A 14,924-nucleotide genomic window follows, 5' to 3' on the forward strand; every position below is an offset into this window, starting at 1 on the left:
TGATGGCAGTAAGTCCAATAGTAGTCCATTTGCAGTGATGCCTATGTGGTTAAAGGTACCTTGCAGAAATTTTGACCATTATTGATGCTGTAGAGTTTAAATGAGAGAGTATTGTTTATATCACGCCATGAACATGAGGGGTGATGAGAAACACACGCAGAGGGCAATAATACAAGGGTAGCACCGTGCCAACAAAAGAGACAATGCAGGTTTCAAAACATTCATAAGTTATTAATCTGTTTATACCTGATCTGAATTGAATATAGCAAACATAATGCATTGGTGTTGTTGTAGTCTTTGTTATATTCCACAATGGTGGAACATCTGGCTCCACTTTGTATACACACTATACTGTGTGTCAAAGTGAAAATCAACATTTCTGTAATATTTTGATTCCACTTCACACCTAAAACACTTTCATGGCTTCTATGCAGTAAGCAAACTCAGGTCCATCTTGTGAACTTAAAGTTACTCTGCACATTAAAAAAATCACATACCTGTCATATTTAACAATGTCATGGTTGTTTTCGGACACAGTTAATACCAATACTGAGTTACACTAGCATTCTGCTTCATAAACCCAAGTATGTATATTGCTGAAACTTGCAGTTGTGTAATGGATCCTGCATCACAGTAGATCTAGCATATCAGTATTGATACAGTTTTGATTTGAAATTGCATTAACAGATTTTTTTGACATATCAACAAGTTGTTATAAAAGTGGTAGCAAAAAGACTTCTTACTGAAGAAATCACTAATTTGACACAAAATATTGATTTTAAATTATTTTATTGATTAAAAATGATTTTATTGTCCCTGCTGCGGTTAGGGATAGGGTCTGTAGGTCAGACTGTAGAATGCCATAATTGACCAATCAGAGTCGAGTATTTGACAAAGCCTTGTCCAATATTCACTTTTCCTTTCCTGTTTTGGTTTAATGCTGATTTGACTCCCTTCACAATAAACTTGTATGAAAAGAAGGAATATAAAATGTACAGTTTTATATGCTATCACATTGTTTGGAAAATAACACATATTTTTGTTAAATGTATGCCCACCCTTAGGTCAGAGTGAGATATTTTTGTAGCCACGTACTGTTGCGGGTTGTTGTTCAATTTGTTACATTTTTTTATTACTTAATTTTCTCAGTAGAAATGAAATAAACTAATGTGACAGAAACGGAAAGAAACAAATATTAGAAATGAATTAGAACATTCACAAATGCAACAGAAGTGTTACTCCTGAGAACCGTCTAATCTTCCCTCCAAGGCCTCAGGCCTTTCAGGATGACAGTCCCCTTATTGCTTCAATGACAAATGAGTTGTACACTAGGGGTTTTGATCAGGACCACAATGACGTCAGCCATACGCAAAGCCCTCCTTGTTAACCTGTCCCGATCTTTAATGAGTGTTGTGCGTATGGGAGATTCCTCTACGACATCTCTGTTTTTCCCATCTCTATTATTAACCTAAAGAACCCAGATTGCGCCCTCAGACACAATCTGTTAGAGGCGTCGAGCACTGACCTTGCTTTAGCCAAAAGCTTTACCAAAAATAGCAGCCTATATCATTACCTGGATGAAGTGTTAATACTGGTTTCCATTAATATGATTATGCATTGTCGGCAGTATCCCTTGGATACGCTGGAAAGATCAACGCACATGATGAATGATCTTTTTTTTTTGAGGCTTTCATAGAGACACATGATAGAGCATGATCCAATTATGTATTTCATATAACAGAGAAGAGGGCAGGTCAAAACAAGTGTTGTTATTCATCCATATTCAATATGATGTGGGCTTTACAATGTTTATTTGATATAGCCTCCTCCTCTTGTCTGCATCTTACTTTCACATCTCTGTACATCTGTCCAATGTTGTGTAGCGATGACATAACTGTCACATTGTCTGTCTGACATATGATCATCTTTTAAGTTGCTACGTTAACAAACAGTTGCTGATTTTCACATCCAGAAGTTACAGAGCAACATTGTCATTCATTTGGAGTCATGTTTCTGGCCACTCTACTGTCTACCTTTACTCTACTTTTAGCTCTATTTTTGGTCTCCACCAGCTCCTGAGGGAAATCTCTGGCTGCTAAATACTATGAACACTATGTTCACCAACTTGTTGCTAACTTTGTCTGTATGCTGTCTGAGCAAGTAGTGTACAGTTGTTTTTTGGAGCTTTGGAGTAGTTTTTTTTGTGGTGTTGCTGAAAACAGCTGCGTACTGCAGCTGAAGACAATAAGAGAATTGGGAGTGAACCAAAACAGTATAAAGTTGTGGGTCAGACAGCTAAACAATGAGATGGAACTGGCTATACAGCTCCATAGAGCTGAGGGGAGTTGCAGATTCAGGTTCATCACTATACTAGAGCTGAGGGGAGTTGCAGATTCAGGTTCATCACTATACTTGTTTACATCTTTATTCTAAACAATAGTGATTATAGCTGATTGTTTTAGTTTACATACCTGTGAAAACAGCTGTATAATGTCCTGATTGAAAAATAACCCTGATGCCATCATCAAGGTCTAACAAATGACAGGACTGAAGTGCATATTGGAAGTGAAGGTTAAAGAGGATATGTTGGCTTCTTCTGCTTTGATTTAGATCATTCTTTTTTTAACACGTGTCTCTTGAGAGTCCCCCCAACTTCATCAAAAGTGCACTACTAAATCATTGGAAACTATTTTAATATGAGCTTTAATGTGAGTCAGTTTTAATACAATTTATTTATCTGTTGGCTTGTGTCCAATACCACTGTGTTCTCTTGCTGTTGAAAAACAAACATTCATTAGAGGCACCTTCACTGAAATGGTTTCCTCCTCTGTGTAATGTAACTGTTTGTAGAACTACATTGTTTTATGTGGCTGAATTTACAAAGGTATGACAAACTCTGGGATAATTTCAGGATGCTACAATTTTAGGACTCTTTCAAGTTCTTGAATTTGCTTTCAACAAATAATTTTCTTAAAGATCTAGCACCTATTTGTTGTAAATCAGTACACGGAGAACACCTTTACGTATGTGATGTCTTTTCCCTAGTTCACATGGTTGATAAATTACTACAAATTACAGTACGCTGCAGCTCAGTAAGCTAAATTTAGTTAGTACAAGTTGAGGAATCGCAGTTTGGAAATACTGTATATAAATAAATCTTTTGTGCCTTCATATAAACTGAAGTTAAATTTACAATTACTTTAACCTTTGATGAACGACCATTTATATGCGTCTTGAATAAGATTGAATGATTTATTTATTTTATAGTTTATAATGCAGGGAATCGTGGGACTCTAGTTTAACAGAGCAAATGAGCTGCCTGCCTGTGATTGTAGCAGTTGTGAAGAGATTATCAATTTAGAACCATGTCTCAAAGAGGAATAGCACCATGTCAAGAGTCTGTTTAAAGCAGGGATGTCCAAAGTATAGCCTGGGGGCCAATCATGGCCCGTGGTCAGATTGCGGCCCGAAGCTTAGTTTTTTATAATATATTATTTATGGCCTGCTAGGATTGTCAGATACTGTATGGCTGGAAGATTTGGCTGTTTTGCTTGACATAACGAAGCCTTACAGTACTTTATGAATGATTTTGTTAAAGACAAGAGCAAGAGTGATACTTTCTAAACTTAAATGTTAACAGACTTTTCATTACTCATAATAGGTCATGTTTAAAATGAACATGAGGTTCAGATTTGTATCAACTTCATGCAAGTTTAACGTGTTCCATGCAATTTATTCTTTGTTATCTGACTCCAGATGTGAAAGAAAGGAAGAACTGTTTTTTTAGATTTGTTCACGTCTAATTGGATTAGATTTGGTTACATTGTCATTTTTTTTAAAAAGTGTGTTTGTATGTAACTTTTATTGGTGATTTTTTCGATTTTAAAATGTCAGTATCAGCCCCCGGGCATCTTCACATTGTCATATCTGGCCCTCTTTAAAAGAAGTTTGGACACCCCTGGCTTAAAGGAAAACTGCTGGTTTTGTTATAGAAGCTCTTGGACTTTGTGGATGTTGATGTAAGAGGTCTTTAATCTTTAAGATCCTGCAAGTAAAATGTTATGTAGAAGTAGTATCAGAAAAGTACCCAGTAAGATCTGTAGATCCTGAGGATCGGACATAGGACATTTGTCTGTAAATAGTGAAAAAAATACCAGCAACATTATCGCAGAGATTCTGCATATCTAGCAGCCCATGTCGGGCAGAGACAGAAGGTAAAGATAATAACGTGTGAAAAGCAGGGATAATGTTCAGCTTGTGGTGTACCATTGTTAGCCTGCTAGCCCTACCAGCTAACGCTTGTGTGCCTGCCCACAGTACAGTATGTTCAGTCCCTTCTGTTTGTTGCCACTGTAAGGCAGTAAAGTTTGCCTCGCCATATCTGCTCTGACTTAAGCTTTAGCATGCCGATGCCACTTGATGGTTGGTTTAACATGATAGATTGATGGCGTTGCAAACCCATAACATGCAGGCAACTGGCCACATTGTTCTAACCACTACATATATATTCAAGTAAGGCCGAATGCCACTTAAGGTGTATTTCTTTACAACAGTAATTTTCCTTTCGAAGAGGAGACAGGAAGAAGTAACATTAAACTCTACAAACAATATAATCAGTTCTTTGTAGAGTTTAATGTTACTTCTTTAGGTGTTAATGCTGACATGGTGATGTTTGTTGGGTCCAATTTTAACCATATTATCTTAGTTTAGCATATATTAGTGTTAGAAAGATGAAGATGTCACCCTGAGGTTGACATGAATGTCTGAATCAAATTTATTGTAATTCAAATATTTGTTGAGATATCTCTCTCATGTCTGGATTAAAGTGTACAGTACCAGTGTGTACTAACTGACCGATAACTTGACAGAATGACATGAGTCAAAGTGGGATTATTTCACAGTTACTACAAAATAATAGGGTACATCTCCTCAAAAGTTTCTGTCCTTTTATCCCTCTTTACTTCTCACTCATGTCAGTTACTTTATATAGATCACATGCCATGTCATGCTATGCTGTTGGCACATACGGCAACATAAAGTCGGTGTAGGATAAGACTTAGTGAGAATATGATACAGCAAGAAGTCAACACATTTAGCCAGAGTAAATGTGTTTCTCTGTAGGTGTACTGAGCAGTCGCCTTATCAGGTAGTGTTAGCAGCCGTGGGCAGCTGCTGTAGGGTTTTCTGCATTCAGAGGTGACTTGCAAGTCCCTCCTCCACTGGTTTCTACTTTGGTATGCACTGATGTAGGCCAGCACTGTCTAATTTCTAGCAGTCATTTTGTAGGTGTATGTTTGGAATGGGGCCATCCAAATGTATCATTCTTGAGTCTTCAAGCATCACGTCACCCACTGTTTGCCTGGACCTTGTTCTACCATCGTTTTCAATCAGACCAATTGTTTTTGCTCAAAACTGCTTCACCACAAATATATTTATTGTAGCTCTTGCTTAGGGCTTAAGAGGGGTAAAACTTGCTCCTGTTCTTCTAACATTAATGTTACTCCCTCCTCCACTCTGATGCCATCCCCCAGCTGTGCTCACTTGTTTGTGCAAAGCAGACATACATATATATATATATATATATAATTATATATATATATATATATATATAATATAATTATATAATATATAAATCTATATATATACACCACACAACATATACAAATTAAAAATCTAACCTTATAATCAATCAATCATTCATTGATGTGAATCAATAATATTACTCAAACTATATTATTACTATACATAACTATTGCAGATAGACAGGATTGAGTCATGGGTAACTACTTTGTATACTGTTTGGTTGTTTAATCTATAACAAAAAATCAACCATATGTATGTTTTGTGGAGTGGAGAAATATATAGTATTTTTCTCTGAAATGTAATGCCGTGGAGTATTTGTGAGAATACAGAAATTCTGTACCCTCAAAATTGCACAATATGTATAGCTGAGTACATACATAGTTACTTCCACCGTTGGATATAAGTACTTCTCTAGTGCTCTGATAGCATTGTGCAGTTATTTTTATTTCTGCTTTATTCTGTGATTTAAATATTTGTGTTGTCTTTAGTTTTGTTAAAACCACTGACCATAGGCTATACAATTACATACACAATATATTGAATAAATACAATAGGTGCTGGTCCCTTGCACCAAATGTGCCAATATTTATCCTTCCGAGGAGCAGAAAATAGCAGAGAGCAGAGCAGAGCAGTGTAGCTCCTTTCTTCAAGTGACTGACAAGTGAAGATTTTACTTTATAAATCCATAGTAAATAGATATACCAGGAAAAGTGTGAGTGAATGAATAAAGACATAATGTATAGATATGTATAACTATAGATATTAATGTAATGAGGCCTTGATTTATTGATTTTTTAAAACTTTTTAGTCATGCATTTTATTGTATATTCATATATTTATGTATTTATTGAACATCTATTTAGATAATTTTGTCACATTTACATTTAGGCTTCAATTGTGAATAACATAGACGGAACTACAAACTGTTCAACTTGATAATAACATAAAATCATTATTAAATATCAACTAACTAATGCATCAGGTGAGCCATTACCTTACCTTACATCAAGGACAAATTCCTCAGAATGTATTAGACGGGTTAGAGTTTAAATTGAACACTAGCAACTGAAGGAAGGATTTATTCAGAGGTTGTTAGTTGTTTCAGAATTCATTAGTTACTGGGCACAAGCTCATCACTTTATTTTATTTTTTGTGTTGGATTAAGTTGTCACTTATGAAACCTTATTGTCTCAACAGTGGTACATGTTTGATGTCAGGCAGTGGTGCAATGTAACTAAGTATATTTACTCAAGAACTGGACTTGAATTTGGTTTACTTAATGTGATGTCATGACACTTTCTGTTCTACTCTGCAAGATTCCAGAGGGAACATTGTATTTGTTTTTACTCCACAACATTTATTTAACCACTTTAATTACATTACAGAACGAGACTTTTGCACACAAAATATATAAAGAGGTCATAAAATATCATATTTGTTACACCAGTGTAAAGCTGAAATGATTAGTTGATGAAACTGAACTGCCAACTACTTTGATAATCATGTAAGTCATTTTTTGTGGTTTAGACTGTTTCAAGCATAGTGAAAGTTCAGGTAATTGTGATAACATTTCTCACAATTTTTCAGAATTTTACAAAATAATCAGTTGATCAATCGAGAAAAGATTAATTTCCAACATAAGTAATCATTAAATACAAAATCTGATATGAAGTTGTTCAAAATGAGCTCCGCCTCACTTCAAAAGTAAAATCTTGCTTTGAGTTATAATAATCTAATGAAAATGGTTCTGATATGAACTTTTAATACACATATTTAATAAAATAAAATAAAACTACAATATGAAAGAAATGAATGAAAATAAGATTTAATGGTCCTCATTCGAAGTTTACAGCTACATTTGGCATACCTGAATAATCACCTGTTACTTTGAATAACTGCTACATTGATAGATTTATAAAAGCATTCATATGATTCAAATAGTTACCTTCTAATATATTTATTCAATGTTTGGGTTATTTGTTCAAAACATGTTTCATGTGCTGTTCTTTTTCATGTCATGTTTTTTGGTTCAGCATGAAATGTGTTTTGTAGTTCCATCTGTGAAAAGAGACACATTTGTGACCACAAACACATTCAGTGTTTGGCTCACAAACTCTTTGGTAGAATATATACAAAAAAAATAGTATCTTCAAATAACATATGAAAATATTAAGTCAGATGCAAACAGACAAAACAATACTAAAAACTTTAAAAGTTTAAACATATAATAATCTCTTATTTTAAAGATTTTGATCAACCATAAACACCCCAGTTTCAGTTAGGTGAATATAATGTTGTCTGTGAGGCTCAAAAAATGACCTTTGAATGCTTCAACAGCAACGTCTCTTTCCAGTATCAAAGTCAGGGTACTGATTTCTTCTTTGGAAGTTGAAATGGCACACAAAATTCACATATATTATCTGCATGGTTGTGAATATCTGAAGATAAGAAAGATTTTTAAATAATAAATTCTGCATTAATGTTCAGCATGCACCAAAAATCCTATATTCATGACACAAAATTTTTCCTACCATTAGAACAGTTGTTGCTTGCACACAAGTACCTGTACTTGGAGTCTACTGGATCACCTGTATAACCCCAGCTTTCAACCACTGAACAGCTCTACTGGAGCAAACAGGTGTTGAGTGATCTTGCTCGTTGAGGGAACAGAGAGTGTTGCATGTATTTTCTTGGTTATCCAGGTTTGGACATCTCTGACTGATTTAGAGGAGTTTCTAAACAAATTTTAACATTAAATGCAACGTAATTTATCTCCAGCCCTCTCTCACTGTTTTTGTCCCTCTTGTTCTCAGGGGAAGTTGGTGAAGTATTTCAGCCGCCAGCTGTCCTGTAAGTGCAAAGTGGCCTTAGAGGAGCGCAGTGCTGAGCTGGAAGACTTCCCTCGCCTCGGCCACTGGTTCCGCATCGTCAACTTGAGGAAAGAGGTCACACAGGTAATACATCCAGTCACAATTTTATTTTTATTTTTTATCTGAGAAGACACTTACCGTATCATCTGTTATTTGGTGATGTACAGTTTTTTTTATAGTTCTCAAACCATCCAGTGTCTTTTATGGAAGCTTCTGAATTTATTATTTTGTTATCTTTCTCCCATCATTTATTACGTTTTTTTTACATTATTTGCACCTGTATCTTTTTCCTCTTTCATCACTGTCACATTCCTTGCGAGAATATGACAATTGACTAGTTGAATTGGTTGTTTATTTCTGAACATACCAGTCCAGAGATTTTTTAAATGCCATTTTTTTCTGTCTGCATCATTTTCTCTATAAAACAGCAGCTACTCCCACTGATGTTCAAGGCACTGCAGAAGGGTTTGGGCTGCAGTTCCTCTAATGGCCACTAGATGCTGGCTTCAAGAAAACTAGGAACCTTTCTTTTGAAATAAAGTTAATCAGGTTTTTCCGCAGAAGGTTACATCAGTATTTAATATCAGATCTTCTAATGCTTGGTTTGCCGGTAATTAGGAAAAATATTGTCCCATTTGTTAAAGCTTAAAAATACTGTGGCAGGAGATAAACCTCAATTCATGCTTTTAAACGGACACCTTTCCACTCGTGTAAAACATAATCCCTGTGTAAGGGTAAAATTTCCCCACAACTTCTTTTCATTGTTATTCGATGCTTGTGTGTATGTGTTTGGGGCTGTGGATGTCATTGTATCTGTGTATATGTGTCTGTATTTTGCAGGAGATGAGCCCAGGTGAGGTGACCCTGGAGGGCCTGATGGAGATGAACGAGGAGCAGGTGTGTGAGCTGCTGCAGAAGTTTGGTGCCAACGAAGAGGAGTGCGCCCGACTCAACGCCTCCCTCTCCTGCCTCAGAAAGGCCCACCAGCTCGGTGAGTGTCCACCCAAAACGGACAAAGACAAGCTTGCACACAAATCCATAACGGCACCTTTTAATCTCCTTAAAGGTAAATACTAATATGCTTTAGAGCTATTGTCATTTACTACTACTGTGTGAAATGACATTTAGTTTTCAAAACAAACTTATATCTAGTGTGAAATAATCAAAGACATGTTTTCTCTGGTGACTGATAAATGGAGTGTACTCCACTGCGGTCATCCATGTGATGGAAACAAGTTAAACATTTTTGTGCATAATCTATAGAATTGTTTATTTTATACAAAATGAATGCAGTCATAGAAAAAAGATGAAGTAGATACATATGGTATAAAACTGCGAATCATTCTGCTAGTTTCACGTGAAATAATTTTGATTAAAAAACATGCCCTACATTTTTTAAATGATGTCCTAACTCCCGGCCTGACAGTGATCTGTTAATTATTACAAGATTTGAAAATCTTGTTTCTTGCTTGACAAAACTTGATTATATATATAAATCAATCACCCTTGTTTATCATTTATCAAAGTTACTCTATTGTTACAGAGTAATAAAGCTGGAAGTAAGGGTTGTTGTGGAAACTTGTCTCTGGTGCATTGGACACTGATATTTGAGATATTGGAGGCATTTCATGCATTTGTGACACTGTATACTGTAGAGAACTAACAGGAAATGAGGGGATGACATGAAACAAATGTCACTATCTGAACTCAAACCAGGGATACAGTTAAAATGTCAGCATCTTAAACTTATCAACGACCAATATGCAACTAATAACAACTCATTTGCTGTTATAAACAGCTAGATTTTTATAATCCTTTTCACAACAGACATGTGTTGCTTTTTCTCTGGGTCTGGGTCTTTATCCACTTCTTTTGATGGTCAACATGAAAATCTTGTAAAAAAAAGTAAAAAATAAAATAAATAAATAAATAAAAGCTAAAACAGACAAATCTCAAATGTAGGAACATCATTAAATGCACCAACAATGACTGCTTTCAAAGTGGTCTCAAGTGCATCATCGTTCTACAGTAATGTTTCTTTGAGAAACACATAAAGTGAGTTTAACTATGATGTATCACTATGTTAAATACCTTTGTTAAACTTTGCAATTTGATTTCGATACAACCTGAAATACATCAATGTGTTTGTATATTAGATATCAAGAGTGTAGTACAGCATACAGCACATTGTTTAGTCTAACCGTAACAGTGACAGGGATGGAACACCAAATAAAACATAATAATAAAAACTATGTATATATATCCATACCTGCACATACTGAACAAATACTTTCCCTCAGTGGCCACTTTATTAGGCTAATATTTTGTCCACTTAATTTATAGTAAGAATGATTAGGAAGTAGAATTCAAGGTAGAGCTGTATTGGATTGCATTAGATTGTAACATCGACTTAATAAAGTGGCCACTGAGTGTCTGTTTTACATAAAAGTTTCAGTATATTATCTCACGATGGTAAAACATAGTTTATTAGTGATTTGTGGCATTATATGTTAATTAGACTGTCCTCACTGCATACCCATGTGTAAGCGTATGATGTATACTCATGGACTATAATAAAGTGACAAAAATTGGCAGCAGTGATCGTCTGTAGTTTCAGGTTTTTAAAAAAAAGAATTCAAAACGTTATCTTATTTTCTTTAATTTAGCATTTCTTTGAATTGACATGACATATATACTGTATGCTAGTCAGTGTTAATCCACTGCAGGTCCTAGAGAGAATTATTAAATACACAGTGTGCCCAGTACTCTTTGAGTTTCTGTAGGTGGCACTGTTTTCATTTATATGTTCAGCCAGTTCTTTTCTTTAGTCTTCACAAACTGTAAATTAAGCTGAATTGATACATGCGCACCAGACAAATTTTTTTTTCAACACTCGATGATATTTTGAATCAGCAATCACTGAGAGTGATTTCAGATGTTTTTGTCCTGTAGTCATGTATAACAATAATTCTATAAAATTAAAAAATGACTAATGTGAAACCAGTTATTTTATTATTTTTTATTATTTAACCTTCTATGTCTGTCTTTGTAATAAATCAGTAAAACCAGGCTTGGACCCAAAAGACTGAGAGACCAGGCAGGTGAAGTTAAAAGTTTTTGTCAGTTATTGTCAGAAACAAAGATCAGGACTTGGAAGAGAAGGCAAATTTATCAAGTAAGGGTTCAGGCAGAGGACACTGGACAAACTAATGAAGCATTAATGGTACATACACTGAAAGACTGATGAAGAAGTGAGAACAGGTATGCAGGTAGGCTGCTGTTTGACTGCACAACAACAGACCACTATCTTCATCTCATCCACCTTCACAGGTGTTTTCACCCCATAAGCCTTCATCTCAGGCGTGTACAGACTCTTAATGCTTGATTGGCATTTCCTTGACACTCCTGTTTGTTTTTTTCACCGAGATGTGACACCTTTACATTTTTGTTAGTACACAGAGCTCACATAAATCTTTATCATAGTTTCACCTGCATCCAACCTGAGCAGAGTTCTAATCAGCCAGACTAAATGAAATGACCACTGGGACTGAAGGGCCTTTAAGAGCCCTTTAATGTACATATTTCTTATATTATCCCACAGTGATATCTGTGTGTGCACATTTCCACCATTACAGACCTTTGTTATGCAGACTGTATTTTCTTAGCAGTGCATTGTCAATATAGTGTTTATTCTAACCGTACGCACGCATATGAGAGTGGTATCTTCTCAACTAACTTGCAGTAAGAAAATGCATTTCCCAAATTGTCAAGCTTCTTTAATTCATGATTAAATGACTTCACCTCACCTTCTTTTCTTCAAAAATGTGATACAAAGTGATCTTAACAAGAAAGCGTCCATTTAACTACTAATAGCAACCATATATTGTTCTAAATATTTGCCACTGTCGATTGTACAATGTTCATACGCAACATGTTCAGCTACAATAAACAGTCATTTCATATTATTGAGCATTTATGTAGCCATAGGGCAATTATGGGTTCAGTGTCATGGACACTTTGACATGTTGGCCAACCTTGTGATTAGTGGACGACTTACTCCTCAGCTGCTAAAGCAAAAACGTACATGATTTAACAATGAAACTTGTGTTGGTAAGGCTGAAATTGCTTTACTGATCCCATGTGTGTCTTAAGGACCAATATATCTGTGTTCTCTTGTAGTTTAAAGACACAGTTTTGAATTGTAACGATTGCCAGTCTAACAGTATAACTGGTGTAAGCTATTGTTACCATTATGTTCCTAAGGATTAATTTAAATATAGTCACCCAATCTTTGTTGTAAAAAGTGTGAACCTTTTAATGTGTCTGCCTTGAGTTCATTTCTTTTGTTTCAGTGATGTACACCAGGTGGCGTAACAGACCACACTTTGTTTGCAGTCTGTTAGGTGAAAGCTTTTGCAGTAATACCAAAAAAACAGAAGGGGGCAGTAGATAATCACTAAAACAGAGTTGTTCGGTTTAGTCACAACCTTTTGTAAACCCGTGTAATAACATATCTGTTTCTCCTCTACTCCCACTCAAACACACACACATACACACACACACACACACACACACACACACACACTGTTCTGTAACAGATGTCCTTTCAGACATAAGGCGCTGCTAAATAAGCATTAAGCAAATTAACTTGATGAGTAGTTTTTCTTTAAAACTGTGCTTCATTTAAAAAGTGTTTCATCTGAGAAGGTTTGAATTGGCAGTTTTTTTTCAAAGTGTCTGTTGTTTTATTTTTATGTATTTAAGACATTAAGACAAATATTTTTCTACAGCCCAGCCATGAACACAGACGCTTTGTGAATCTGCAGGTGCTCAGCTGCCGTCTTGAAATATTCACACCTCTCAGGCGATCCTTGTGCTCGTTTGTCAGACTGCTGGAGTTGCTCACCTCCCTGCGTTCTAAAACTTCCTTCATATCGTTCTGTCTCATTGGCTTGATTGGAGAAGGGGGTGGATGTTGTCCAGAAAGATGGACAGACAGACAGACATACAGGCAGGCGTCCCCTGGCAGAGGCTGTCAGGCGGTCCCAGACGCCCATGCCTCAAGTCCAGCTGGATTCAGACCAGTCAGGCTTCAGGCGTCTCTGGAGACCAACTCTCTTTTGCCATCACTGTCTAAAACTTTGGCGATGTTCACACTGCACCCAAGAGGTCCTAATTTTGATTTATTCCTCTTGCACCTGAGGGGTAATCGAAAAAGTAATGTCTTTAAAATGGTGACATACATCAAGTCAACTCAATTCACACCAGTTACCTTTACATTTAGTCCATGTTGGATTTGAAAATATTCTTGACTTTGTGAACAGATGCTCCATTGCAAGAGTCCTGGACCCACTTTCACTTTAAGTGGCATAAAGTGGTCATGACCAACTTGCCTACAACTTTCGAGCAGCCTTCAAAATAGTATAAGAAGGAACAGAGGAGATTTTTCCAGCCGCTAAGTGCCTTTCTTCCCAGTTTATTTATTTCCCAGCAGTATGCCTTTTTAAATCTTAACTCATGGTCAGCTAGCTTTTTCTGGAGCTTTCAACTACATCTCACCTTCTTCATCAGATGGAGATGCAGCACACATGCAGCACAGTTGCAGTTATATGGTTTTGTTTCATGGATACCTATTTGCTATTTTTGTAGTGCTTGATTAGGATGGTGAAACTGTAATTTTCATGTGTTTTATGGATGATTAAGTTGACCCTTGAACAGCTCGTTTACTCAGAGGGCAACATGACATGTAGTGGGTGTATATTAAGGACCCCTGGAAGCTCAGTTACGTACCACACAGAGTTTTTATTTCAAGCACATCATTACTAATTGAATATTATATTTCTTCCAATGTTTGAACTGTTGCATGCATTTCAAATAAATAGTTACAGCCCTATTATAGATAAGGAAGAGGTTAAAGGTCACGGAGACGACATCTGCCCCTAAAATCCATCCAAAGTTTCATACATGGGTGAGTCTAAACTAACCCCATGAGATGTGGTGAATGCTAGTATGTTAAAAAAAAAAGTAAAATAAATTTGTATTACATCATGGGTTAGATCTTGCCATAAAAGAAATCTGCTGCTACTTTTCAGGATTCACCAATCTGGACTATTTTTTGTCTTTCTCTGTCTTTGTTTAATTTCTTCACTGTCTACTATTTTTTTTTCTTTTTCTTTAATGCCTTCCTGCTTGTTGTTTGTCATCTGCCTCTCTTCTTCATCCATTACCTCAACCGTACTCACCCCTTTCTCGCTCCTCACCAAAGGCATGGTCTGGCCACACAGAGCCACTAATGGGCTCTCTAACAGGGGGGGACTGGCTAGAGATGTGTGAATGCACCACAGTAACACCACAACCCCCACACAGAGCAGTGAGAGGCACTTTCAGCTGAGAGAATGAAGGATTTTTCATATTCTTACCCAGATGGGGCTTGGAGAGGGAGATATGTCATAGCTTCGAAACATCGCCACA

General features: G+C 36.2%; 1 protein-coding gene across 3 annotated transcripts in view; it reads left to right on the forward strand.

Moving 5' to 3' along the window:
* ksr2 (kinase suppressor of ras 2) overlaps positions 1-14,924 on the forward strand; it is a 92,303-nt gene that overhangs the window by 2,616 nt on the left and 74,763 nt on the right. For all 3 annotated transcript variants that reach the window (XM_019272011.2, XM_027278106.1, XM_019272010.2), the window contains exons 2-3: positions 8,397-8,537; positions 9,294-9,444. In XM_019272011.2, the coding sequence (XP_019127556.1) occupies positions 8,397-8,537; positions 9,294-9,444 (292 nt within the window). The remainder of the gene's footprint in view (positions 1-8,396; positions 8,538-9,293; positions 9,445-14,924) is intronic.

The sequence above is a fragment of the Larimichthys crocea genome, chromosome III (genome assembly GCF_000972845.2).
Source record: "Larimichthys crocea isolate SSNF chromosome III, L_crocea_2.0, whole genome shotgun sequence".
Lineage (NCBI taxonomy): Eukaryota > Metazoa > Chordata > Actinopteri > Sciaenidae > Larimichthys > Larimichthys crocea.